This window comes from Megalopta genalis, chromosome 4, assembly GCF_051020955.1.
Source record: "Megalopta genalis isolate 19385.01 chromosome 4, iyMegGena1_principal, whole genome shotgun sequence".
Taxonomy (NCBI): domain Eukaryota; kingdom Metazoa; phylum Arthropoda; class Insecta; order Hymenoptera; family Halictidae; genus Megalopta; species Megalopta genalis.
Genome location: NC_135016.1, coordinates 3,202,531 through 3,230,277, shown reverse-complemented (window position 1 = coordinate 3,230,277; position 27,747 = coordinate 3,202,531). Strand labels below are relative to the sequence as shown.

The 27,747-nt window shown below is 48.8% G+C and overlaps 1 protein-coding gene across 1 annotated transcript in view; it reads left to right on the top strand.

The window, feature by feature from the left end:
* The window catches only part of LOC117218837 (lachesin), a 93,711-nt gene that overhangs the window by 51,928 nt on the left and 14,036 nt on the right, over window positions 1-27,747 (top strand). Inside the window, exon 4 of the mRNA XM_076521081.1 lies at window positions 24,318-24,531. Coding sequence (XP_076377196.1) covers window positions 24,318-24,531 — 214 coding nt within the window. The remainder of the gene's footprint in view (window positions 1-24,317; window positions 24,532-27,747) is intronic.

Genomic DNA, 27,747 nt, shown 5'->3' with positions numbered 1-27,747 from the left:
CTCTCTAACGTCCTCTAGCCCGTATATCCGTCTCTTCGTTTTTCCCGCTCCGTTCTCTCGCTCTATCTATTTATCTCCCTTTATCCGCGACGGTTGCAGTTTTCCGCTGAAAAGTAGCGACGCGGTATAACGTCCCGAGAAAGGGGTTACCGGTGGGAATAGAATCATGGGTCTGAATCGGGTCGCGGCCGCCTTTTTGCCCGTAATTTACAGGAATATTTGGAATCCGTTCAACAGAGACGAGCCGGAGCGACGTAAATCTAATTATATCGATGCAAGTCGGATTGCGGCGAGCCGCCCAGTTTCTTGCCCGTGTCCCCCTCGTCGCCCTACCCATCCCCCAAGCCTCCGGTCCCGATCGAAATATTCCGAAATTCCCGGGAAACGAGACGATCATCGGCGAACTGTGCCCCCCCCCCCACCTCCCCGTGAACCCGTGCACGCGTTATTCTCTTTGCGACGCGAATCCAATGAAAAATCTATGAGCAGAGTTGCGGGAAACTTGGTCCGCAGAGTCCTCGCTCCTCGAACAGATCCAACGAACCCGAACGCGGTCTCTCCGCGAAAACATTCGGCCGCAACCGATCCTCCGAGCTCCGACGAACCGGTCGTAATTGAACGGTTAAGCTTCAGCGAGCTACGGAATCGAACAAATGGCCACGACTGTGTCGGATCCGCAGTCGCAGATTTACCTCTCATCAGAGGTAGCCGTTGCAAATTGTAGCCATCGGCCGCTCGGCTCTCAAATTCGTCGGACAATTTGCGGCCGGAGTCTTTTCATTATCGCGACGGCCGAGCCGTTCATCGGCGAACGATTTATTAAGCACTCACCGTGCGGAAGGACGGTCTCGGATGGACAACGAGTGCGACTCCTTGCATTTGGAATCGCGAGGAACGGTGGCTGTTCATTGTTGTCGGTGGACTAGAAAATTTGCAGATAGAGAAATTGAAATATTAGATAGAATGTGGACAAATCATAGAGTGGAGAAATTATAGTACAGCAATGCCTCCCTTACTAACGCTCAGATTGTCCACTAAAATGGACAATCGATCTACACTGGCACCCCAATCTATCAGGAAATCCATCCTATTAGTCTCAGTAACTGGTCCAAAATTTTATTATCAACCTAGAGGGACCAGTTACTGAGTGAAAAAAATTCATTTTAGTGTTCTGTAGAGATGAAGTTATCGCATGCCCTCGGACTCCCAAAAATTCGGAAAATGAATTCCACTAGTCTCAGTAACTGGTCCAAAATTTTGCTATGGACCTAGGTGGACCAGTTACTGAGACTAGTGGAATTGGTTTTCTGGATTTTTCCGATCTGTCCCGAAAATGAATTCCACTAGTCTCAGTAACTGGTCCACCTAGGTCGATAGCAAAATTTTGGACCAGTTACTGAGACTAGTGGAATTCATTTTCGAGATTTTTGTGATCTGTCCGGAAATGAATCCCACTAGTCTCAGTAACTGGTCCACCTAGGTCGATAGCAAAATTTTGGACCAGTTACTGAGACTAGTAGGATGGATTTCCTGATAGATTGGAGTGCCAGTGTTTCGAAAACGCTCGAATAATCCTCGAGACTTACTTGATGAACTCGCCTTTCGATATTCACGGCGGAATTGAAGCGATAAGGGTTAAACAAAATTCTCGAAACTCGGTGCGGTTGAAATTACCACGGGAACGCGGGAATCCACTTCAATAACCGGCAGTCTATTTACCGCCGTAGTTCATCCGTCTTTCTTCCCGCGGTGCCAACGAACTTCCCCTAAGCGGGGATGATAACGGAGAGCCGGCATCGCGGCGTCCGGACGAGAGGCTCCATTCTGGTCGCGATGCCGTTTCGAAATTGATCCGGGAACGTCCGAGAATGCGGTGGCGTTTGCCGCGCGGCGAGGGTCGCAGTAGCGCGAGTCAACGACTGGGTCGGCCAGACGGCGTAACAGACAATACGACAGTTTGTTCGGCTCGCGAATAATAACGCTGGCCGCGATTTAAAGGCAAGAAAACGGCAGTTTCGTGAGTAAGCGTGCGTCTCCGCTCCGCCGGATCTCGCGGCACGCAGACCGGAATTTGCACGTGCGTCGACGCAATTATTCTCGAATTACTTAACGACTGAATTATTAGCCGGGGAAATTAATTCGCCCGCCCGCGGCAGGTAAATTTACTCTGCCATTCTACGATCGCGGTGCGCTTTCTCATCTTGGAAATGTTCTCCGCGCTTTCGTCGCCACCTTTTCTCTTCATCTTTTGTCCCGTTTTCTTTGCGCTTTTAGGATTCGCCGAGAGGATTCTGCACGGTTTTAGCAGTCTCGATGTACAGCTCTGCGCGAAATCTTCCGGTTCAATGCGTTCGCTGTTGAAGTGGACCGGCGCTTTTTCGTTGCCAAAATTATTTCGTCGAATACACCGCACACACTATTGTGCAAACGAATATTACAGGCCCTATATTTTCGCGTGTCTGTACGCTAATTAATGTGCTACGTGCTATGGCTTTGCACGCCAATGCGCAGGAAATTAATTCGACTATTTGCGTAGAAAGTAGAAGCCGCTGCATGCGGGGATTCTTTAAAGCACCGATGCTTGTGCGATTTTTTCTAATTCATGCAGAACAGAATTCCTTTTTAAAATTAACCCTTTGCGCTCGAATGCAGACTCTGAGGCACCGGTAAAAACTGTTATACCCTGTCTCAAAAATAACGTTTACATTGTCAAACCTGTTTATGTTACGTAAGAGGAGATGCGATTATTCGAGTCCTGTAGCTCGTTCTTATAATTGTTGACAATTCATAATTATAAAAACAAGCCACGAAGCTCGAATAATCGTATCTTCTCTTCCCAAATTGTCCATTTCTGTGGACAATCTGTGCGTCGATTAGAGAGACATCACTGTATTTCGGATTTAGAATTAAAATAGCCTTCGAGTATAAAGTGTTAATTCCACCGATTCTGTTTGCGCAAAGTATTCGAAAAAACGCTGGTACAATTCAAAAAAACTATGGTATAATTTTTGAAAACTGTCGCGCAAACGTATCTAGGATAACAGTTCGCGGCTTCTGAAATCTGTGTCAGCCAAGTGGCTGTGCAAGACGGTGGATTTCAAACGACGAAAATATTAAGAGAACTCGATGGACATGGACCGACCGGAACGATTAAAGAGGCAAAATTTCTATCCGTCTGTCGCGTTCGTTGCAATCGACGAACTTTGATTTCCCATAAAGACGCGCACGGTCTACCGAGCCCACAACATCCGCGAAAGCCGACGAGCGAACGAATTAGGCCACGGAAAAGAGGACTTCTGGCTCCACGGAATAAATGTCACACCGGTACGGCCACGGTGAAATGTCTCTTTTTAAACAGCCCACTTCGCGAGCGTGTCAATTTTTCTTCGACGCCGCGCGCTCGCGAGAGAGAAAAGGAGAGAGAGCAAGAGAAATAGAGAGCGCGAGTTTCCCGGAGTTCCGAGGTTCGCGATCGCAGAGCTCCGTGAATTGTAGGGGAAAATTATAGAACTGGAAAGGGCTCGGATTCAATGAGAAGGCGGGGAATTAATTTTCCATCGGGCGGTAGAAATGATCCCTCGGGGGATCCCGGGGTTCTCGAGCGGCGAGTGTAACGACGCCGATCGTTCGTCAGGATCGATCGTGCCTCGCGCCAGATTTCGCGTGAGAAAGAGTGAGATAGGGAGTGAGAGATAGAGAGAGAGGGTGGATTGCACCGGGAGGGTGAACAACAAAAAAAGGAAAAAGAAGAACGACGCGCGTGTGTATATATATAGCTTGGGGAGTCGCGTTTATTGGCTTGCCGCGCGCCGACAAGGGGTTTTACGATGCCGCCGCGGGTTCGCAACATCGTTACAGGCCAGTCGGAATCAAAGCGGGCACGATCGCCTTTGACGCGTGCGTTACGTGTCGTTTTCAACGACCTTTTACGTAACTCGACTCTCCACTTACCTCTTTTATATCATATTTTACGAGGCTACCGTTCTATTTTCGTGCGATCGGTGTGTGGTAGCGTCGGCGTCGCCGTCGGCGTCGCTGACGGCGTCGACCGCGCAGGGCGGCCGGGGCTTTCCGTGTTGTGCATGCGCGATTTGTTACGCGGCCGGATCGGTGAAAGCGTATCTCACCGAGAAAAGAAGAAGAAGAAGAAGAAGAAGAAGAGGGAACACGGAAGGGGTTGGCCGAGCCGGATACGAGAGACTGAGGGAGAGCGAGCGTTGAGAGAGAGAGAGAGAGAGCGAGGCAGAGTTGAAACAGAGAATCGGAGAAATTGAGAGAGAGAGAGACAGAGGTTGGAAATCGAGAAGGGAAGTTGCCGGTGGCCGAGTTTGCATTGTACACGGGCAAGCGGCCCTCTTTGGAAATCGCTAACGATCTGTATCCTAGTAATTGGGTGGGCTCGCGATCCACGACCTCGGCGGGAGCGAAGAGAACGCCGGATGCGATGTAAGGCATCGCGCAGGGACCCTCCGTCCGCATTCATATCGGGGAATTGCTCAATAAGCGTGAACCCGTTACAGAACCGGCGTCCCGAGACAGATAAACGGACCCGGGCCGAGCTGGACAGACGTGGTTGGCTCGCTGAAATCTGCGCCGGGCTCAGCCATCGGGCAAATTGTCCGGGAACGGCGGATCCGAGCGTAAAGGAGATGGGAATTGCGCGTCGGGATGCTTCGCAGTGCTATCGCGAGGTGTTATCTTGCGGCCAGTGTGACGTACAGTGCTTATGGAAGAGTAACAGCTACCTGCTCCTAATTGAACCTGATTCGAGCGTCTTAGGGCCGTTAAAGCAGGAACGCCATGTGTCATTTAGACGGCGGAATCGGAAATGTAGGTCGAGAGGGAACCAGGATTGTTTTATCGATCGTTAACACGTCCGCTACCAGCATCGCCAGACTTCATACAGTAATGCCTCCCTAATTGACGCTCAGATTGTGTAGAAAAATTGACAATTTGGAAAGTGGGGATACGAATATTCGAGGCTTGCGATGCTAACCTTATGTCAAAGTTATGACTTGGACTGGCTCGAATAATCGTATCTCCTCTTCCCAAATTGTCCATTTTTCTGCACAGTCTGAGCGTCGATTAGGGAGACATTACCGTAGTTATATTTATTGTATTAATCGTATCGAGTACGTCACTCGTATCAAGTATGCTCTTCCAGAATGTGATAAAAATGTCGTCAAACGGGAGTTATAAATTCCGTAAATATCGCGTGTCGCGCGCTCCAATTTTAAATAATTATTTTCACAATAAATCATTTCACGTTCTTTACGTTTTTCCGACGTTCTTATCGTCGCGGTCGTCGCATATGCGTTACGCTGCTGGAGCGAACGTGTTGACGGATCTTTCAACTAGGGTACGGAAGGGTAACACGGTGATGTTGTTGATTCAGGGTGCTTGGAACGTGGCGCAGGCTTTACAGGAAGATCGCGATGTGCCGTTTTCGGTGGCGCAGCTCTTAAATGCGGTTCGCAATGTGTCATTTCGATAACAAAGTCCGAAACGAAAGTGTTGAGAACAGGATTGTTTTATCGATCGTTAACAGATCTCTTCGGAGCAGACTGCGGAACAGCAACGCGCTGGATTTGTCGATCCAGCGTGTTCAGTGGATGACACGGGCTTTAAACGAGGATCGTAATACGTCACCTCGGTGTCGGAGTCCAAAATAGATGCGTTAAAAGCACAGGATCGTTTTATTGGCCGTTAACAGATCTTTGAAATACAGTGTGAAGGAGCAACACGATGGAGTCGTCGATCGAATGCGCTTAAGAGGCGACGCAGACTGTAAACGAGAAGCATAATGTATGGTGTTTATGATCGGTGATCGGGAAATACCAGTTTGCATGTTATTACATACAAGAGAACAAATCTTCGAATGAGAACACAGAAGTAACAGGAATGATTCAATGTATATAGAAGATGGTACAAGTGTCGGATGAAGACCGTAAGGTGTCATTTTTATGGTGATTGGCCGGGGAGATGCTCGGGCGCGATCGAGAAGATTTTTATACCGGTCGACAAAGATTACTATAACGATCTCGAGCGGAGGAAGAGGAGAGTGGCTCGATTAAATTCTCGATTGGCAGTGACTGGAAACTGAAATAAACGTTTAATGAGGAGTATAATGCGCCGCTTTGCGGTCAGCGGCCATGAATACGGAACGAGGGTACTGTTAATGATTTTTTGATTGCTCGTAAACCAGAATTAAAAAGAGCCGCGTCCGTTAAGCGGAAAGAGCGAAACGCCGGCGACGGTTTAAAAAGCGGTGTCGGAGCACAAGCCGAAGGAAGCGTCTGGCCGTCGTTACTCGAATCGCTCGAAAACAACGTCTCATAATTTTATTCAGGCGAAACTTTCTAAAATCATATTAAACTACCACCGGCTCCCGGGAGGGGCGAGGGGGGCAGGGCTAACTTTCTTCGGAAGTAATCAAAACAACTTAGCCGGAATGTGATTGGAAAGTTTAATACTAAAAAATAGCGAGGAACACGTTGCCGATTCGCTCGAAGTTCTCTCGGCGCGTCGTCGGGAACGCGCGCCGTTCGCGATCGAACCTTCCGAGCTTTTAAAAGATCGAGACCGCGGGGCAACCGATATTCGTAGAGGAAACGTGTTGCATATTTAACGGGGTCGCTCGTCCTTTGAAAATGACATTTTAAGATGATCCGTCCGAGCTGCCTTTTCCGCGCGACATTTCGCCGAAGCTTGACCGGCGGCCACCGCGGACGAGCTATAAAAATTTTAACGTGTTTTAAAGCAGCGCTGGTCACGGCAAAATACGAGCTCCGTGAATCGCTCGCCAACTGCCGGCCAGATAAAAATGAAGCAATACATCAGACCGTAATAAAAAGTATCGACCGATTCCAAAGGAACCGGCTTCCATGGACGCGTGCCTCGAGAAGTCTGAACACCTATATATATATACGCGCGCGTCGGTCTACGTACCATGTACGTATCCGGGGAACGTTTCGGAAACGTTACAAAAACCTGCGAAAAACTCCGTCGGAAAAACGCGAATCTTTTTTCTCAAAACAATACCTCGACCGATCCACGGCGCAAAAAACAGCCGCGAGCTTTTCACAAAACGATTAGCAATTCGCAGAGATATCGCGGAACCGATTGAAAAATAAAAACGTGAAATAAAACGCGCATGCACGCGCCGCGGCCACGTTTCCAAGAAAATTCGGTTAAAAAGCCGGCCGGGCTGCCGTCGACCGTTCCGCTATTCATTGGCCCTCGATATCACTGGCGAACGCGTCTGCCCATTACCGACAGCGTCCACTTAAAATAAACACCGGCCACGGAATAAAGCAGTTTCCGGTCGGCCACGTTCGCCGTCGTCGTATCGTATTCCTATGAAATTATAGCGGAGGCGAAACAACGCCGACCGCGTTCATAAATATTAATCGAAGCAGGAATAAACAATAATCGAACAACACGAAAGTCGAATCGAATTCGGCCGCGACCGCGGCGTCCGACTAGTTTTCCGAATCAATTCCGGCGAATCGTGTCCGCGCGCGGAACGGAGATCGGGAGCGCTCTTAATTTGCTTTCGAAATCATTCGACTTTGTTTGTTTTATACGTTTCGCCGCGCAACGCTGATAAGCGCAACCAATATCTCTAGGAATTACACGGATAGTCCGAGGAATTTGCGATTTGAACGGGAACGCTTCTTGCGCAGAGTTATTGGCCGGCTAAAATATCGAAAAACGTTCCGAGGCCGGGAAAATGGATGCGTCGGATCGATCGGCTTGTTTTCGACCGCTATTTTCGAACACTCGTCGGATGAACCGATGAAAACTGGTTCGCGAACTATCGATAACTCGCAGATTTGTTTGGACATCGTTTTCGACGTGAAATCGTCTCCGAACTTTCTCGAAGAAAAAAAAGAAACTGTACACTTTTTTTCGTTGAATCATGGGATAATTCCTCCTCGGGTAAACCGATAAACGTCTGCTGCTACAGCGTAGATTAACCGGGACATTGTTCCGAGTGAAAGTGTCCTCTAATCTCGTCTAAGAGAAGCTATTACCTTCGCCCGTGTTAATCATTCCTCGTTGGATTAATCCAGCAAGGAAGACGTTAACTAAGACGCGAGGCCTTTATCCTACTTTAGGAGCGTCTCGCAATTTCGTTGACTGGTGTGTATCTGTCCGAAAGTTCGCGCGGAGTTCCCCGCCCGTTGTTCCTCGAAAAAAGGGACGCGCAATTTACGCTCGGAGCGTTCGAGGAGAACGATGCTATTCACGTGACCGTAATTAAGGAGGGAATACCTGCCGCAACTTTATTCGCCAAGAATATCTCGAGTGCCTCCGTGCCCCGCTCGGTGTTTATACTTCCGGCGGATAAAGCCGCCCTTTTGGAAAACTGTTTCAGCGTTTCAGCTCTCTCTCTCTCGCGGCAGGTAGCTTCATCAAAAGTCTAACGACGCGCAGATACGGCTCGGTTTATATCGTTCAGGCTTTTCCGCTTGTATCAGCCTGCGTCCGCAGAACCGGAAGCCGCCATAACCGGGGCTCTCGAGAGCCGACGTGGAAGTCGGGGTATCTCGAGACGTTCACGGCGACGGAGCGTTCATAACGCAGCCAGGAAATATTTCCGAGTGCCGTTCAGCCTGAAGTCGAGCAATTATCGCTCGAATATCTTTGAAACAGTTAACGTAACAACGGAAGTCACGCGCGGCGCAGGAGGAAACACATGGCGGAGGCCCTTCAAGCGGCGATAATGCAATCGTGCGCGGGGATTCATTAAAAGTAGACGTCCCCGCAGACGACGTTTCGCCGAGGGCTCGACGCGGCGGATTTAATGATAATTAATTTCCTCTTAATTCACAGTGTTTGGGTTTGTCCCCGTACGCGCTGCGGAATTGGTAATTAATTGAACTATCTCGGCTACGCGCCGGATTGCGTTTCGCAACGAGCGATTCAGCCGAACAATCATTTCCGTTCGCACCTCGGCGAGGCCGCATTAACTCCCGTAACTCGGAATTCCACGGCTTGATAGACATCGTGAACGCGTGCACATCGACGGCACCTTGCCACGATTACTTTAATTGCGTAACGACCGAACGCCAGCCGAATCCCCGGCGCGCCGGCAGCCGAGCATTTTTTTCTTTCGGAAGCTCTCTGACCCGCTTCGAAGCTGCAGAGGCGGGCGGCCACGTCGCCGAGTAACACGAGAATTTTCCGAGAGGTATAAGATAAAGTGTTCCATGATTGTGCCGAATTATACCAGGCCAAAGGAGTTCTAGAGTTACGTAATGTCTTACGACATACGCGAAGTTTCTGCAAACTTGCTCCACATTGTCCTCGGAAAGTGAATACACGAGGGCTGGCTGCTCCTTCGTGGCAATTAAAATGAGCCCTTTTAGACCTCCGCTCCGCGTGTTACATTACTGTTAATAATTATACGGAGAAAACCGTGTTTGTGCCGAGGCACGCGGTGATGAAACATTAATAAAGCAAAGTGGTGTTTTAACCGGCACCAGACTGGCGTCTTTAGCCTTTGATACAGCCGTCGGATAAATGTTCGATGGAAGCAATTACTGGCGACATTTTGTTAAAAAATACGCGCGTTAAAAGATGAAAAAGGTACCGTCGTTTCTTCTTAAATTCGTATGCCCAACATTCAGGATGATTGCAGTTACTTGAAATGGCACGATCGATATTCAAAGATGCAATTTTCAAGGAGATTAATCTCGTCCTTCCACGGTTTATGCTAGTTAATACTTTCGGTGCACTGTAGACGAATGGGAACGAACGAACTTTCCTCTCAAGGAGCTGGACTTAGATGAACTTCCGCTCGAAAATACCGTCGATACATTGAATGGTTTACAGCGATATAGAGCCGGCAACCAAACTGGCTGATCGGTATCGACGAGGGCGACGTCGCAACGACCCAGGACAAGCCACCCGAGCTTGTATAGTTCGCGAGATACGAAGAAATGTTTGAAACTAAAGTTGTCCGGTTCCAAAGTGACCATTACTTACCGGGCAAAACTTTCTCTTAGATGGACATGCTTACGAGATTCGAAGGTCACCATCTTCTCCAAGCGAACCGCGTACTTCAAACCTGGAGGGGACCGTTTACTCCTCTAATAGCTATTTTCCATGGTCATTCGGTCGGTGACTGCGGTCATCGGGGCGCAGAAGGTCATGTACACAATTGGAAGTTTGGTACACAATGTACTCAACTCGCACTTGAACTTGGAGCATCGTTTGCTTCTGTTAGGGTCGCTAGAGTGACCGTAATTATTTGGTCAGTGACTGGATTTATGTGGTCAGTGACTACAATCGTTTCGAGTCACTCTAGTCTACAGATATTTCTCTGTAATTAAGACACATTATAGTTGACGATTTTTCAAACGTAGATCATTTACGTCTATCAGAGTTGTTTCAGTGACCGCGGTCATTCGGTCAGTGACTTTTATAACACGGTCAGTGACCATGGTTATTCAGTCGTCGGTGATTTTTGTAACACGGTCAGTGACCATAGTTATTCAGTCGTCGGTGACTTTTACGACACGGTCAGTGACCACGGTTATTCAGTCGTCGTTGAAAATGTCTGCGCGATCGAGACACAGTGCGGCTGATTTTTCAACGGAGCGAAGCTTCTTTTCTCCTCTCGGCGTTATTTCAGCGACTATGGCCACTGTCCAGGGTCACGCAGTACGTTCCAGACTCTCAATTTATTTTCCGGGCGGAGTCTTGCCCTTTCCCCGGTATCTCGGAAGACACAAAGCACTCGGAAAATTGTCGAGCAGAGACGGACAGGGCTTAGACGTCGCAGTCTCCGAGTTTTTGAAGAGGCTTGGCAATCGGAGGATTAAAGGGTGAAGAGTATAACATCCCCTCTGCGAGCGGACCCGTAGCAACCCCTTTATAGAGGAGTTGTTAGGGAACTGGCAACGGAGCGAGGGTTCGTAGAACAAGCCATCGCGGACATATTGGGACGCGGCTCGAGGAATCGTGAATATGACACGAACGGTCGAGTGGGAAGGGAACCGGTGTCTGGGATTCCGTTACGCAACAGGCATCCTCGAGAAGGGAAACGAAGCCGAAACGGCTAGGAAGCCGAAGACAGGCGGCGGCGGCGGCGGACTAGATTTCGGGCGTGCTTCCGAGATTTCCGTCGACGTCCTCTTCGGAACGGTATCACGTAGCCAGCAGAGGCGTCGCCGTCACCGCCGCCGTCACCGTCGCCGACGGCTTTCAAGACGACCATGTGTATTCATGGACGCGCGGGCCGCCTCATTTTCGATTCATTAAATTCTAAAGAGTTATTTCGCGGTGCGACGCGGCGCTGCGCGTACTCGGCCGCGCTGATATATTATGCGCGCGAGCGTGCCTTATAATCATTTAAACGGGGATGTAAATGAAACGAAGGGCCGGGGAGGTCACGGAGCGGCGCCGTCGTCGACGTCGCAGAGCGCGGCTTAATTAAAACCGCGCGGCCGCGGAACAAATACAGAATTTATCGCGCGCGCTCCGCCGACCGCGCGCCGCGCCGCGCCTCGTCGCGGAATTAATAGCTCGTGCGGCGTGACATTTTTTCTGACGGGGCGCAGTGACGGCCGCCGGAAACGCGTATCGAAACGGCGCGACGGAGTCCCCTGGCTCGCCAATATTTGCCTGCGGCCGGTTTTTCCAGCAGCTTTTCCTCGGAACCGGGCAGCTTTCGTTTCAATTATTCGACAGCCACGCGCGCGCACTCGCGCCGAGAACCCGAGCTTTCCGGGCTCTCTCTCGTTCAAGAATTCATGCCGGGTTCTACCGCGAAGCTGCTCTCCACGGAGTCGTGACTATTAGTCGATAGTCTAGCGTCCTGGCCATCGAGTTTAAAAGGTGATCTTCCAAGAAGTTTTAGTACCGACTATCGGGTCGCGTATCCCGTTACATCGTCTTATCTTTCAATCCGGATTTTCGCTGCGATTGGTTCGGGCGTTGCCGTTTCTGAGACGTTAATTCAAGCTCTCTTGGACTAATTTATTGTTTCGCCACTTCGGGAGGGCGTCGAAGAAAGGAAAACCAAAAACTGCGTCGACGGCGCTAGAAAATTAATGTTATTCTCATTTCCTTCTTCGATTATCGTTGCGTTGGTTACTCACAATTCCTTCTGAATGGACAAGCGGTTAATTACGGAATATTATTTACGTGTCACAAGGCATACGCCCAAAAATATTCCCCGGAAACGGTCACATTTGTGCAGATACTATTCCTAGAACTTCTCTGAAACGTCGATTTTTGTACTCAAATATTTAGCCAAGAACTCGACAAGCCGTATCGATCACGCACATTTCCGACAAGGCGTTTCAATTTTGATGAATAAATAAGCAATTCGCGTGTTTCACGCAAATTTTTGTGCTCAGTAAAAATTGCATCGATTTCAAGAAGCAGAGTCTACGCAGACATTTATTTCCTTGCTTGACGATTTAACCGAGTTGTACCTATTGTAACGGTATCTCTCTCTCTCTTTCTCTCTCTCTCTCTCTCTCTCTCTTCGAGTCCTTCAAATATCTTCTTCGATTGTAATTTCACGAGGCCACTTTTTCTTCTTTTATAAATGCATAAATTCCGCATTCTACTCGCGACACCGGTCCCGTTCCCATTCGATCGTTTCGTGGACCACGACTCTATCTCGTCGGTGTCTCGGACAACTTCCGACCGGGAACGTCGAACACGGATACTTCCAGGTATTCGCCACTGGAATAGTTATTTAACCCGTGACCTGTAGTTAAGTTAGCAACCCGGATTTTCGGTGGCGACGTTAGGAGAGCACGTAGAAGCGACGTCGCCGGCTGGATCGGGAGGAATTTGCGATTCCGGGAGTTCGTGTTTCGACAACACATTCCCCCCAGCTCCCTGGAACGTTTATAGATTTGCGTGCCATTAATCAAACGCGAAGTATAATCGATCCGTCGGTGGGCGTGGTGCCGCCGCGAAAGGAAACCAAAAGTACGGACGCGGTTTTCACGGTGGCTCCTGCCGCGCGATGTTCCTCGCGGATCTTGGTTCAGCTGCCCGCCTAACTGCAAACCTAATCCAGACGTGCCCCAGATGTAATCTGGATGCGGCAGCGACTGCGCCGAGGCCGATACGTTTAATTTCGTCAAAACCCTGCCGGAGATTAATTTCAGCTTCGACCATAGAATTAATTTAGGTACACGATACGTAACACGGAACTGGGTCATCTTTTTTGGGCATCGCGTTCCATCTATGTCGCAACGGAGTTCACCAGAAATTCGGCTTCTTCTTTGCGGAGTTCTTCTCTTTCAAGATGAACTATTTTGTCATAATCTTGTGCCGGGGGGATTAATTTCAGACCACCTTATAATTAACACAGGTGCGACACGAGACGCGGAACTGGTCCGTCGTTTTTTTGATCGCGATTCCTCTATCGCGAAGAAGTTCGGCCAAAAACTTCACCGTCTGCCGCACAGATTTCCTCGAGTTTCCGCTGTCGCGAACGCTGCGAAATTTTCTTTGAGTTATTGCTACGCGAACACGTCAAAGAGGTGCCCGTTGCAGGTTAATTGGTAACAGAATCCCCTTTGTGTCTGACGGCGGCTCCCTACCTAACAAAATTCCCACGATGAAAAACGCCCCGGCATTTTCCGCCTTGTCTTCGTCAACGATCATTCCCGCCGGGGGGGCGTTTTCAGCCACGCGCGGAATCCGGCGAATATTCCCGGGGCCGATAAATTAGCGACAATCGCGGCAATAATTCGCTGATTGGAAAATCGCGTTCGCGAGTTCCGGTCCGCCGGTCAGCAACGGAGGGCGGGGACACGCGCCGCGAATATTTTACCGGTCCCCTTTTCTTCGTTTAACCCCGATCCGATCGACATTCGTTACGGTGGACGGGTTATCGCGGCGGCTGCGAGCTTTGTCCGCGATTTCCCCCCATCGTTTTCGAATATTCCCGGATTCGCGTTGATATTCCGAGAGCCGAGTGCTCGCCGGCGGACGCGAGAAGCCGAGAGTTGGCGACAGCTCCTTCTCCTCCATCTTCCGCTCCGTCCTCTTCGTTCCCGTCCTCTTCGTCCCTCCCAGGCCGCCGCGGCTGTTTATCCGTCGGTTCTCATTATTCTTCGGGACGCAGCCAATGTCGTTCATGGTCCGCGTAATCGTCCCCAGACCATTCTCCGCCGTTGGCATCCTCTCCGCGCTTTTTAAATACCGGCGACGTCTTACGTAAAACTTTCGCGGAGAAGCCGAGCTAGCCCGGAGCCGCGTCTCGGCGAGAGGACGCGAGCTACCTCCGGGCTAGAGCACCTGCCAGACAGTGGATCCAAACTTAGGATGGCTCTCAATCAGGAATGGCTGCGACCCGAGTTAATGCTGGTCCAAAGTGTAAAGCCTGGTCCTAAGTTTCCGCTCGGGCTTAGTTCCGGTCCGCTGTTGCGCGAACGATTCCCCATCCTGGACTTAGCCCGTTCCGTGATTTGACTAAGATTAGAACGGTTTTTGCCGCGAGATCCCGCGAAATTCGCGGGTTCGCCCCCTGGATCTGGGTTAGCGGACTCGTTAGTCTCACCTGCCGGCGAATCCAGGACGCTGCAGCTACGGTTTGAAAGCGGTTTTTGCCTGCGGGATCGCGCGGAACTCGCGAGCGTACCGCCTGGAACAGGATCGATGGATCGCGTTGAGTTCGGATTAGAGAGATAGGCACGTGAAACGGATTAACTGGGCGGGATCGGTAGACGGAGCAGCAGACATGAAGCATCGGACGATGCACGCGGCGTACATGTTAATGAAGAACACGCATTAAGGGAGTATCGCGCGGCAAGCGGGCACCGTTTCGAGCAGGCGGCTCGAACGACATGTCCCGGTTCTGAAGCCCGTGCACGATCCTATCGTCGAAAGACGAATCTTCCTCTTTCCAATTTCCGGGGTCAATTTTTCTACGGCCCCGCGTAATCTTGCCGCGGTCTCTCTCCGCCGGGGGATTCCATTTAATCTCTTGTTGAGTGTTTGATGTCGTTTCGAAGCGAAGATGGTGCCTCACGTACCGATGAAAAGTACTTCTTCCTTCTTTGTTCCTTCTTTTTTCTCTCCCGTGCTCGCGTCTCTTCCTCTTTCTCTCTTTCCCTTTTTCTTTTCTCCTTTCTCTCTGGCTCGTACCTGGACCGGCGACGCCGCGGGGGCGACGAATTAGAAGATTAAAAGTATAAAGATGTAATTGGCCGATCCGGCGGAACGAGGGACGTTTGATACGTACCATGAAAGATTAATGTCCCCCGTGAAGGCAAACATCGAGAATTCAATCTCGCCGCGAAGACACTCGCGCACCCTCGTTACCAGGTGCCTAAACTTTATGACGGGCGTAAAGACGTATAGAGGTGAGATCCTATCGCGAGGGACGGATCTCTTCCTTCTCCGGTTTCACGGCCAATTCCCGGCTATGAAACCCGGCGTCGTCCCGGGTCCCGGGCCCGTCCCTGATTATCCCTGTTGATAGCGCTTCTCGCGACGGGCTTTCTCGCGCTTTAAAACGGCCGGCCTCGGGGAACAGTTTCCGGATCGGTCGGCGTCACGCGGCGGATCGTGCGCTGCATCCCGTTGATTCCCGGTCGTGTCGCCTCCAATTCCCGGCAGAGAAAATATTTCCCCCGCCCCCCCCCCTCCGACCCCGGTTACCGTAAGCTACACTGGAAAAATATCCGAAAGCTCCCCGAGCGATTAACATGGATCTCCGACTCGCCGGGGATTTTTCTTTTCCGAGCTGTTCCGCTTCCGGAAGCCATTAGACGCTCGAACCGTGACGCCGCGGCGGGCGGATTCGGTCGATTTTCAATCAGCGCGAAAGAAAACACGGTCCGAGTCTGCGGTGCGTTCGTCGTCGCTCGGGGTCGAAGCGATACGTTTGATCGACAGGCCGCGTCCCCTCGGCTTTTGCATCCGCGATTCTTGTCGCCGCGAAAAGGGGACGGGTTTCCGAGACGGCGGCAGCCGTTCCCGGAGCGAAACGAAACGCGACAGACGAAAGTTCGTGTCGCGAGCGGGTTCCGTGCCGGCGACTTCGATGTCGGACATGAGAAACGATCCGGGCGACCGCGCAGAATTTCGAAACGTCGATGCCGACCGCGGACGACGTTTCGATGGATGACACTCGGAGATACTTTAATCAAAAAATACCGTCCGATTTATATGACGCCGGCGGAAGAAAGTTGCGCGCGAAGAATGATGGGAACCGCTCGACCCTGATACATCGTTCCCGGAGAATCGGTCGACCGTATAAATCTCGGATCGCTGGCAATTATTATTAATTACGGGCGTGTCTTGCGGAACGAGGAAATACGAGGTGCCGCGCAAAATTCTGTGCCCGGAGGGGGTTTTCAGTTTCACCGCGGCGAATACCGCGGCTTCGGAAATGAAATTCTGAAAGCCCGATTTTTCCGCGGCCCTTTCATTATTCCATTATTTGCGATTAAATGCGCGTTCGGCGAGAGAACGATGTCCGGCTTTTTAATGTTGCGAAAGTATGATTGAGTATGATCGAATGAAACCGGTAAATCGGTTGATCTTCGCGCAACGCGAAAATATCGTGCTTTTGTTGCAAGAAAAGCCAGTCGACGATTCAACCTTTTTATTCGACAACTCTTTAACGAATCGCTTTGATCGCCGTCATTTTCCGATGCATTTACAGACGTTTCGAACCGTGACACGACGACGGAGGAGCACGGCTCCAGTTTTCCACTTGTTGTATCATTTGAGACTGTAATACGCGAACGCGTACAATGCACGGCGAAAGTAGAAGCTTCGAGCTTCGAATCGAGCCCAAGTTAATTATTGCACGACTCGTTTTTACTAAATCATGGCAGTTCAAATTTCAACAATTCCCGCTGCTCTGTTTGCTCCTCGCAACATTGAAACATTTAACCCAGTTGGCCGTTCTCATCTCTTTGAGAAGCGCGCAAGCTACTGCAATTATTGCAGTTATATCGCACGTGTTCGATCCTCGTCGCACTTTGTTTAAACGCGACACCTTTACGAAGCATGCAATTTAATCAGGAATATCAAACTATATTATCGTTCTCAGCCTGTTTTCGACGAATGCGAACACGCGACACGGAAAAACAGCTAACCGGTTAGGTAAGCACTCTATTCGGTAGATTTCGCGCAATATTTTCCGCGCCGCGTGCGAGATGTAAGAGCCGACGTATCGCCTCCGCGTCTAGCAAATGTCGTACGAATTCGCGTCGACTGTGTCGCAATCGACGAAGAAAATTGTACGAAAATAAAGAACGAGCCAGAGAAATTCTCCGCTCGAGCGGAGACGCGTTTCCCCGGTTCCTGGAAGAAGTTGTTCGAGAAAACATTGCGAGACGAACGGACGGACGGGCGGGCGGTCGACGGGATTAAGTTCGATTCCGATCGTGGAATTAGATCGATTAGGTGCAGGAGACACGAGCAACACGCTCGGCCGTGCATGCGGAGACAGGAATCCGAAAGAAATCGTCGGATCAGTCCCGTCTCCCCGGTCCCACATTCGCCCAATTCCGGGAGACGCGGAGACCGTATCGAACGCCGCCGGCATTTCGTGTGACCATGTTTAGAGGCATAATTACGATACCGGAAGTCCGCGCCGCCGCAACCACGGCTAGATAATTCTTCGAATAAATACGGATCAGCCGCGATGGGGAAAGTTGCGGGGCGGTACGTGTAGCAGCCCGACGCAGCGGATTCCGCGATCAATTCCGGTCACGAGCTGTGCAATCATCCTGTGTCACAGTTCTGGGATTATTCGGACCGGGGGGCATTTCTTGCTTACTCCCAGGTACGTCGGAACCGACGGGCGCGGCCCCTGCACCGACAATTACCGATCGTTATTGACGTACTGCATTTGCCGTGCGTCATATGTCCGACGGTGTTTGCAGGCCCGTTACGAGTTCTCGGTCGCCCCGATTCGATGCCGTGCCGCGCTCGCGATGGCTCGCCCTTTCGCCAACTTTTCGACGGGCAAATAAATCCGGAAGGGACTGCCCTACTCGCGCATCGATCCGACGGATACTGCCAATCCTGTCGCCGATTCCACGGTCGCGCTATGCAGTCGAAATTATCTCGCGAACGGACCGCTTCCGTCCCACTTTTCACGCGCCCTTTTCCGCGCACGGGATAATGGATCGCGGAGCCGGTTACCGTGCACCGACCATTTCCCGTGCCTTTCGTTTCTTCTCGAGTGCAATTTACTTTACATTCGGAGGATAAGATGCGTTATATTCTTTTGTTCGAAAATAGACAACACGAAGGGTAAACAAAAATATAAGATGTCTTATATATATATATATATATATATATAAATAGAAAGTCAATTATGCTGGAAAACTGACCGAAGCAAAATTGGTCGTCCCGCAACGGAGTTGGCCAAAAAGTAGGAAAAAGTGGGAAAGCTGGGCGAAACTGTGATGAATTAGACAAATTTAAGGATATCGTTGCATTATGTTCGACTCGTTATCGGTATGCATTTACAACAAGACAACAATTTTGTCGATTAAAGAATATCAATGCGTCGTTTTCAACCGGTTAAAATGATCGAGGGAGAGAACGAAACGAATATCGAGCTTTTATGTTTTAAAATTGAAATTTCCGGAGTTCGGTCGCCAGTAAAAAATGTATAATATAATATAATTCCCTCACTTCCTCTCCCCCTTTGCAACGATTTAAATTCCGCCGACCTATTTTCGTGGGAAACGGATAAAGTGGACAGCGCAGGTATGCATTACTAAAATTATTATGCCCGATGTTTCTCCCGTGAGAATCAACAAGCGTTTTCGTAGCCAGCGTAATAAAAGCAAAGTACATTCTACAGCAAGAACATCGTGTTAATACCGTGGATCGGAAAGTTTAGTGTTGTTTCGGTCGGAATAACGGTGCTGCCGCGGGTCCACGAAGAATCTCGTGCTTCCCTGAGCTCGATCCGGAAATAAAAAGGGTGTAAACCCCTGCGACGGGTGGCCGAGCCAGATAAATAGCAGGGTCCCGTGGCAATCAATTCATTCGGCTAAGCTGTTATGAAGATTTCACCTTTTATTTAATCCTCTCATAAAGATCCGCGGACTATCCAAAAATAATTACAGTAGGAGTTACTCCGTGGCCTTCGGTCGTACCATTTTTCATCGAGATTTCATTTCTTAGTTAGCCATTTTACCAGCATCGTTCTATCGTTACTGCTGTCTCTTAGACGAGAAGGGAAAATATTTATTACGTGGAAAAATATTTCTTCGACAGACAAGTTTGTAAAATAATTTCTTAAAAAACCAATCTATCGTGCACTTAACTTTTCAATTTAGATTGAAAAAAGCGGTGACCAAAGCGTCGACCGCATAACTATTCGCCCACCTGTCTGATATTATCGATGTTTATTTTAAATTTAAGCTTACTTTTGCCTTCAAATTACTATTTTTCTTATGATCATTCAATACACACGACGTTGGCGGATTATAATTTAACAGGTTCGGTGCCGCGTAAGTCACGCACGAGCGACACTAACTTTTTAACTAGCTTTTTGAAATTCATTTTTCATCGTAATATATCGAACAAATTGAACGTTACGAGGACTCGTAGAATACAAAACAGCTGAACCTATATTTCCAACGGTCAATTTTCACTTTCCGGGTTTCGATTTCGTTAATTAAATCACTTCGATATTGCGTGAATTTTTCGTGTCAATATTCGGCACTTAACGTGTCAAAAAAATAAAAAAAACAGGTCGCCCGTAACGATAAAAAATTCGGTCACCCATACTCTATACGATGTACAGTACAACTGGTCAAAAATTTTGCTATGGACCTACGGGGACCAGTTACTGAGACTAGTGGAATTCATTTTCGGGACAGATCCGAAAAATCCAGAAAACCAATTCCACTAGTCTCAGTAACTGGTCCAAAATTTTGCTATTGCCCGAGGTGGACCAGTTACTGAGACTAGTGGGATTCATTTCCGGACAGATGACAAAAATCCCGAAAGTGAATTCTACTAGTCTCAGTAACTGGTCCAAAATTTTGCTATGGACCTAGGTGGACCAGTTACTGAGACTAGTGGAATTGGTGTTCTGAATTTTTCCGATCTGTCCAGAAAACCAATTCCACTAGTCTCAGTAACTGGTCCACCTAGGTCGATAGCAAAATTTTGGACCAGTTACTGAGACTAGTAGGATGGATTTCCTGATAGATTGGGGTGCCACAAAAATAGACAATTTTGGAAGAGGAGATACGATTGTTCGAGCCTTGTCCATTTTTGTGCACAATTTGAGCGTCAATTAGGGAGACATTACTCTATGTAATTTCGTAGAATTTTTTAGATCGCCGCCGCGGCAGTCACGGTGTTAAATATCGACGAGGAGTGAAGAAAATTTGATTCCGCGGTGGATAAATCAGAATTCCATTCCGTTTCGAGAGAACCGGAATAACATTCGTATTTAACAGGTTATTACCAGGAACGTCGATCAGCAGTCGGATTCGTCAAAGCGCGGCAAGGGATTGTAAAGGTAAAAATAAATTTCTAAAGGGACGTAAGAGGCTGTGTTCGGGTGGATTCTGCCGATGCGGAAGGGTGGATCGATGCCGTTGCCGGACAGGAATTTAATGACCATCGCGAAGTAGATGCCGTTTATTGGCCATGGATAGAAAATAGTGACTAAAGGGTGGGAGGCTGGTAGTCGTAACGTCGGGCCAGTAGTTACTGACCGTAATGGACAGACAATGGTAGCGGCGGGGTTGGATATTACGGGGAAGTGAATGGTGACCGTCGCGAGCAGACAGCGCTTATTTGTTCCGGGCAGGAACAATATCAGGTGGTCCCGGCCGGAAGAAAATCGCCGGGCAACGCTGCCCGATAGTTGGGAATTATTGTGCACACCTTCGGGCAATTAATTAAAATCTCGGCCGGGAACGGGCCGCATTTGTCGGCGCAATACGGCGTCGGAGGAAGTGAATTACCCGGCTTGTTACCAGTGATTTTTATTGGACGGGAACGTTTGCAATCTCCCGGCCCGAATAGACGGCGGAGATTCGATCCCACCGTAAGAACGGTCCACGCGGGGATATTGCCGGGAAACGCGATCCATCATAAAATTATTATTGCCTCTTTCTTATTCTCGTTACCGGCTCGTCAAATATTTCCCGCGGCCGCGGTTGCTGACGTTCGCGGTACATTCCCGCCGGTTATAATCCTAATTTTACTAGCCGTAAGGAACGCTATCCGGTATTACGGTTGTCCGTGATCCAGCCGGCACCGGCTGCGAAGCGTATCAAGCGACGCAGCAGCCGTCGCGGCGGTTCTTCATCGGTCGATTTTTTTAGGGAACTTGGATCGCGAGTTCGCGTGCCGAGCGTCCCCGAGTTTATCTTCCATCTTCACCGATCGTCGGTTTTGATTCGCCCCGCGGCAGCTCGCCCAGCGAAAAAAATGAAGCGTCGATTTCGCAAAGGGGACGCACTCTTAACCCTTTCGCTACGGCAGCTCTATCCGCCGAAGTACCGTCACCGAACGGTCTTAAATAATAACTGTGCCGAATAAAACAATCGTTGCTCCAATGTAAAGGGTTAATTCGGTGGCGAAATAGAAACCCCCGGCATCGAAAGCTTCGGCTCCCCTCGCGCGAGAATACGCGGATCGGCGAAGCCTTCGCCGCGGAATTAAGGATTTCAGATTTTCTGGCCTGCAATTAATCTATTCCGCGCGGGAACAATGCGGCCGCGGCAACAGGAAACGAAGATCCAGCCAATTTAATGCACAGTAGTTCGCGGTGCTAACAGTTTCGTTAACATTCCTCAGCCATTTCAAGTGCTTTCAATTTTAAACTCCCCGTTCCCAATTAGCCGCGGAGTTACTGAAACGAGTAATTTCCTAGAAAAAACGCACCTCCTACTTTTCACGTTTCCCAACGTGCAACTCGGTAACTCGCGTGCTTGTGAATCGCGTCCGATTCGTTAAAAGCGAGAACCGGAATTTTTTTGGACAAAACTGCCCGCAATTATGTATGTATACCGTGGCCGTTCGTGCGTTTGAATCGAAGACCGGAAAAGAACGGCTCGCCGAAGATGCGACCGGACTTTCGCGCACGGTGCCACGGTTTAAAGAACAACGAATTTGAAAGCAGCCGGGTCCCGTTTACCATCGAACAGGTATTAGCTGCTGTCTGGCCATGATCTACCGATTCTGCTTCCTATACATACTAATGCACACCTGTTCGAAAATTCCTAAGCCACGCGTGCTACCGAACTGCTATCGACCTGTCTGATCATGACCTACCGTTTCCACTTATTCTACATACTAATGCGGTTGACGAATCGCCGAGCTCCGTTCTATGGGAAAAGGTTCGTTCCACATTTCCGGTGGAATCACGTTTATTTAATTCAGTACTGTTTAATTTAATATTCTTTCGTTTAATATTCTTTCACTTAATATTCTTCCATTTAATATTCTTTCATTTAATATTCTTTCATTTAGTATCCTCTGCGACAGGCTAAATATTATGCAACGTCGGAAACATTATTTTGCTTTATATACATCGTGCGCAAAGTGCCCGTCAAAATCGCCGGTTTCACATTTTTTTAATTTCAACTGCAATATTTCATTCGATTCAGTATCGTTCGAGTTACGAAGACCCATTGTGTAACATTGATCAATCGCTTCTCACGTTCGGTAGGTTTGGAGTCGAATGATCGAAGATTAATATTCCACCGAAGCTATTATATACAGTAGAATTTCATTAAAATTCTTATCTTTTTATTATTATCGAAGCTGAAACGAAACCGTTTCATATCTTCGAACCCGTGGCAAACATTAATAATCCTTGCAGAAAGAAGAGCCGCGTTTGTAATATTGTATGTTTTAATAAAAATAAAAGATTTTTATATGGAACGTACGGCTGAAATGGATACACTGTAGTTGCACCATGTATGTTTGACATTTTGATGAATCTTCACTATGTTTCGGTGTCGTTGCCGCGCGGTGAAGAGCGTAACAGTCGTTCGAACAGATATGTTTGTAGCGTGCCATTTATCGCGGCTCGTTTGTGGACGGACAGTCGTTTCCTTTTTATTCGGAGCAAGCAACGAGTTATTCGGAAAAAGTTATCGGCAGATCGAAGGGCCCTTTACGAAGTTATTTACACCAGAATTATACCGTGGGGATCTAAAACGCGGAAGCGAAATAATAAATTGTAACGATCGAACGAACCGAATTTATTTCTACTTGATCGGTTAGCTGCGGCGCCTCCTTTTTCGTAAGGCGGTTTTATTTCGTAAAATTGACAATTCGATTACCGATATTTACTTATTCGCTTAACGTTCACATGTGCTACATACATAATAAACGAAAAACGGAGGAAAATCGCTGCTGTAAAGTGGTATTCAGCATAGCAAGGAACACCAATATCGTGAATTAATCATATAATTATTCATACCTTTTATTTGTCTGTTTTATATTCTGGTCTACAAAATATTCTAAACATCTTGAAATCTCAGAATACGTTTTTGTTATCACCGAAATTACAATTTAAATGGCCAATGACTGCTTTTTACGCGCGACGAGTATACTTGTCGTGACAGAAAATACTGCCACTTCTTCATGACGAGTATACTCGTCGAACACAGCTAACTGATTAAATGATACAGGACACTGGATCAATCTCTATTGAACACTTTCGTTCGCGACGGTAAACAAATACCGTGCAAGGGTAGAAATCGGCTCAGACAGAATACAATAATGTCTCCCTAACTGACGCTCAGATTGTGAGCGACATTACTATTATCTGAGAGACATTACTGTACAGTAATGTCTCCCTAACTGACGCTCAGATTGTGCACAAAACTGGACAATTTGGAAAGATGAGATACGATTGTTCGAATATTGCACCTCGTTTTTCATAATTGTTGGCAATCAGCAACTATAAGAACAAGCCACGAAGTTCGAATAATCGTATCACCACTTCCAAAATTCTCCATTTCTGTGGACAATCTGAGCGCGAATTAGAGAGACATTACTGTAGATAGAATGGTAGAATGGTTCTAAAGATAGAGAAGTCACAGAGTTTGGAGATTTCGATAGCTCTGAGGCCTCGGAAGATAACAACATAGTGTATCACTCTACGCTGCGACCATTAACGAATGTTTGGCCATATTTTTCGACGAGTGCGCGTCCACTCGGCCGTCATGGCGCGGACAGGCGTCATTCTCAGCCGACCATAACCGGATACACCGTCGGCGGCCTGTGTGCCGGAACGGCTCCGGTCATCGTCGACGGTGACGGCCGATGCCGTTTGCGGCGACTGCGACGGATCGTGCTCGTTAACGTGACTTTTTGCCCAGGTGTCGTGGATCAAGCGGAAGAAGTCGCAGGAGTTACTGACCGTCGGGATGACGACGTACTCGAACGACGAGCGTTTCCACGCGATTCATTTCTTGAACAGCGAGGACTGGACGCTCCAAATAAAATACGTTCAGCCGAGGGATGCCGGATTGTACCAGTGCCAAGTGTCTACCCATCCGCCCACCAGTATATTTCTGTTCCTCGAGGTTGTCGGTAAGCGTGAAATTAAACACCGATACGAGGCCGTTTTGCGTGGGCCGGGGTTCTTGCACCCGATATCCGATATATCGGCGTCCGAGCGGAATGCTCGCCGCGCCGTGCCGCGCCGGACCGCGCCGCGTTGCACCGCAGCTCGGTTTTTCCGCGTAGCCGAAGCATTTTTAATAGGTTTTAACGTTTCGCAGCGTTTCAGCCGGCCACGCGACCCTCCAATTGGAACGGTCGGATAAATGAAATTCTAGTTGATTTTGTCGAACGAACGGTTAATGAAATTGAAATAAACGTTTCGGTCGTCCGCCGTGCTCGCTCGCTCGCTCGCTTGCTCGCGCAAGCGTGCGCACACGCGGAAGAAACACGCAGCGTTTCCGGCGCGCACCACCGAGCGACGCGACGCGTCGCGACGCCCGGCCGTTTCAACGATTCGGACCGGTGAAATTCTGCGCGCGCGATATTTATGGATTTCCGCGCGTCCCTTTCGTTCGATTTATCGCGGAGCGAGCCCGGCTCCGCGGTGATACGATTTCTTAAATAAATACGGCGACCCGGTTCTTGTCAAATTCCGCTGCGGATTCCCTCCTTTAACGCGTCCACTGCGGATCCATAAATGTTCCAGGAAATCGCGGCGGGTCGCTCGGATCGAGCAAAAACCGGAACGTTGCGCGATTTATCGTACCGATTACTCTTCCACCTTCGTCTCGCGGATTTTTAATTTCTCGAATCTCGTTCCACAGGGGTAATGGTTTTTTTTCTGTCGGATACTGTTTTGTTTCTACGGCTTACTGTTTAACCCTTCGATTGGCTTCTCGGAAGACGCGACGAGACTTTCGGTGATACAGCATTTTTCTCCGTTTGGAAAAAGGGAAAAAATTCGCAGAAAAATCGAAGTTGCCGTTAATTTTCGACGACGCGAACGATTTTTCCAGTATCTCGTACAGATCCGCGGTCGAATAATCGGATCGATGGACGCGGCGACGATCGCTCTCTCTTTAATTTCACGGTTTTTCAGTTTTCCTCCCCGACTCGAAGGATAATTTTGTTTATGGAACGCGTGCGGCAGCAGGTGACGCGTTAATTCGGCAAATTTGTTTAAATACGGTTCGTCCCGCGGAAAGGGGGATTTATACTTTATTTAATACACGGCCGCGTCTCGTATATTTTAATCCGTCGCGATGCGCACTTTTTCGCAAAGCCGGCGGCGCGGGCAAAAAACGCTAAGCACCGTTTCGCCACGGTTCGCGCGGAACCGATATTCGCGAAAAATTCGAACGATGTTTCAGGTCGCAGATAGAGCAGCCAATGGAATTCGGCCGACGCAGGGATTCGCTGTAGAAGTTCGTAGACTTAAGATTGTTTACCCGGATAATCACCGGTAGTCCCGGCTAGACCCTGTTTCACGGTAGAACCGTCTGCCCGAGGAATTAACTATACGTCGTTACCGAAAAGTCGATACCTCGATTCCGTCCGGATGAATTAACAAGATTGTCTGCCCCGACAGGAATTTTCCTTCAACCCTTGTGCACCGTTCAAGTCAATTTCACCCGACCGGGATGCTTCGTTCCTAATCATATCCGGTAATAATAAACAGACGGGAACGAATCTCGTTGCAACAGCTTGCCCGGAAAATTTACGCGACGCGCAAAATATATGTATTCATCCCGATCGGAATACGATGACGACGAAGCACATACTCGTCGAACCCGACCGACGCGATCCGGAATTTTCGTGTCGCAAATTCAATGGAACGTCAACAGCCGGCGACGCGAATTAACGCGTAACCGCGACGGGAACGACAATCTTTATTTCGCAAATTTTTCATTTAGAGCGACTTACATGCTCGCTAGCGGCGACGCGTTCGTTAACAGCTTTCGCGGTTATATTATTTCGTTCATTGAATTAAACGCGCGGCTCTTCGAAAGCACGAGCAAAATATCGTCCACGAAAAAGCCGCAAACGTTCAGCCGCGCAAAGCGACAATTTTAAATAATGACATCCGCGAAATTAATTTGATATTCTTTGCGCGCGCGAGAGAGAGGGAGAGAGAGAGAACTGTGGTCACACATTTGTCACGCTGCTGGGGCACGTGCGTCAAGCTTTTACACGTGCTAGTAGACTGCGGATTTTTTTATTTAAATCTCAATTTTCGTGGATCGTTTAAGAAACGGGACGAGGAGGAAATGTAATCGACCAATTAAAGAACTCGCGATGGAAATACGATCATCGTTTAATAGCTTAGAGACGTAAAAATAGGAAATTCCAATTTTTACAGATGATTCGGTAAGAGCCAGAACGAGGAACGAATTCGATTCACCAATTAGAGAATGCCTTTCGGCAAAAATAAGATCGCGGCGTCATTCGCAATTGTTTTCGTTCGTGCCTGTCTCCTGGCAGTCGAAAAATACGCGAATGCCCCAAATATTATACGTAAAGATAGTTACAACCAGACCGCGGATTTTATGCATTTACGAAAAAACTGAGCAGATGGAATACAAAGCAGTGAGTACAGGGGACTCACAAATTCCACAGTGCTGGTGGATTATTTGCTTGTTAATTGAACACGTTAAGAATGAAAATAAATGTTTATTACACTCGCGTTTGTTGCAATCCGGGTGGACTTCTCTTTATTACGCTTAAATATACGCGGTCTAATTAGCACACCGCAGACATTTCTTTCCTAACGAAGCAAACGACATGAAACTTTCATAAAATTATGAAAATTATCAAAACGAGAATCACCAGTCTCTCTCGTTGCCGAATCATCTCGATACTAAAACGCGTTTCGTTATCGCCGGACTTGGCGCGATCGGACGTCGCCTCCCCCGCAATTCGATTCACAAAACACTGACGTAACAATTAGCCGAACAGAACGGTTCGTTCGACGATCGAGTGGAAGAACGTCCGGCCGTTATCGCGGCTTTGTGTCAATGGCGCACTTTCCTTCCGCGGCCATTTGTTCGCAATTACGCCGCGCGCCGGCCGCAATAACGAACGCCTCGCGAACAGTTCGAACAGCAGCGTGGAATACAATGTCGCAAGGGAGAGAGCGAGGGAGAGAAAGAGAGAGAGAGGGGGAGAGAGCGATCGCGAGCGTTGAGCACTTTCGTCCGGTTTTCTGATAACGGTGCACCGAGTGCAGCGGAAACGGTTTTTCCTTATGCACCGGCTCGAGGACGCTCTAAGAAACCCTCTCCGGCGACGAGAACCACGGTATTC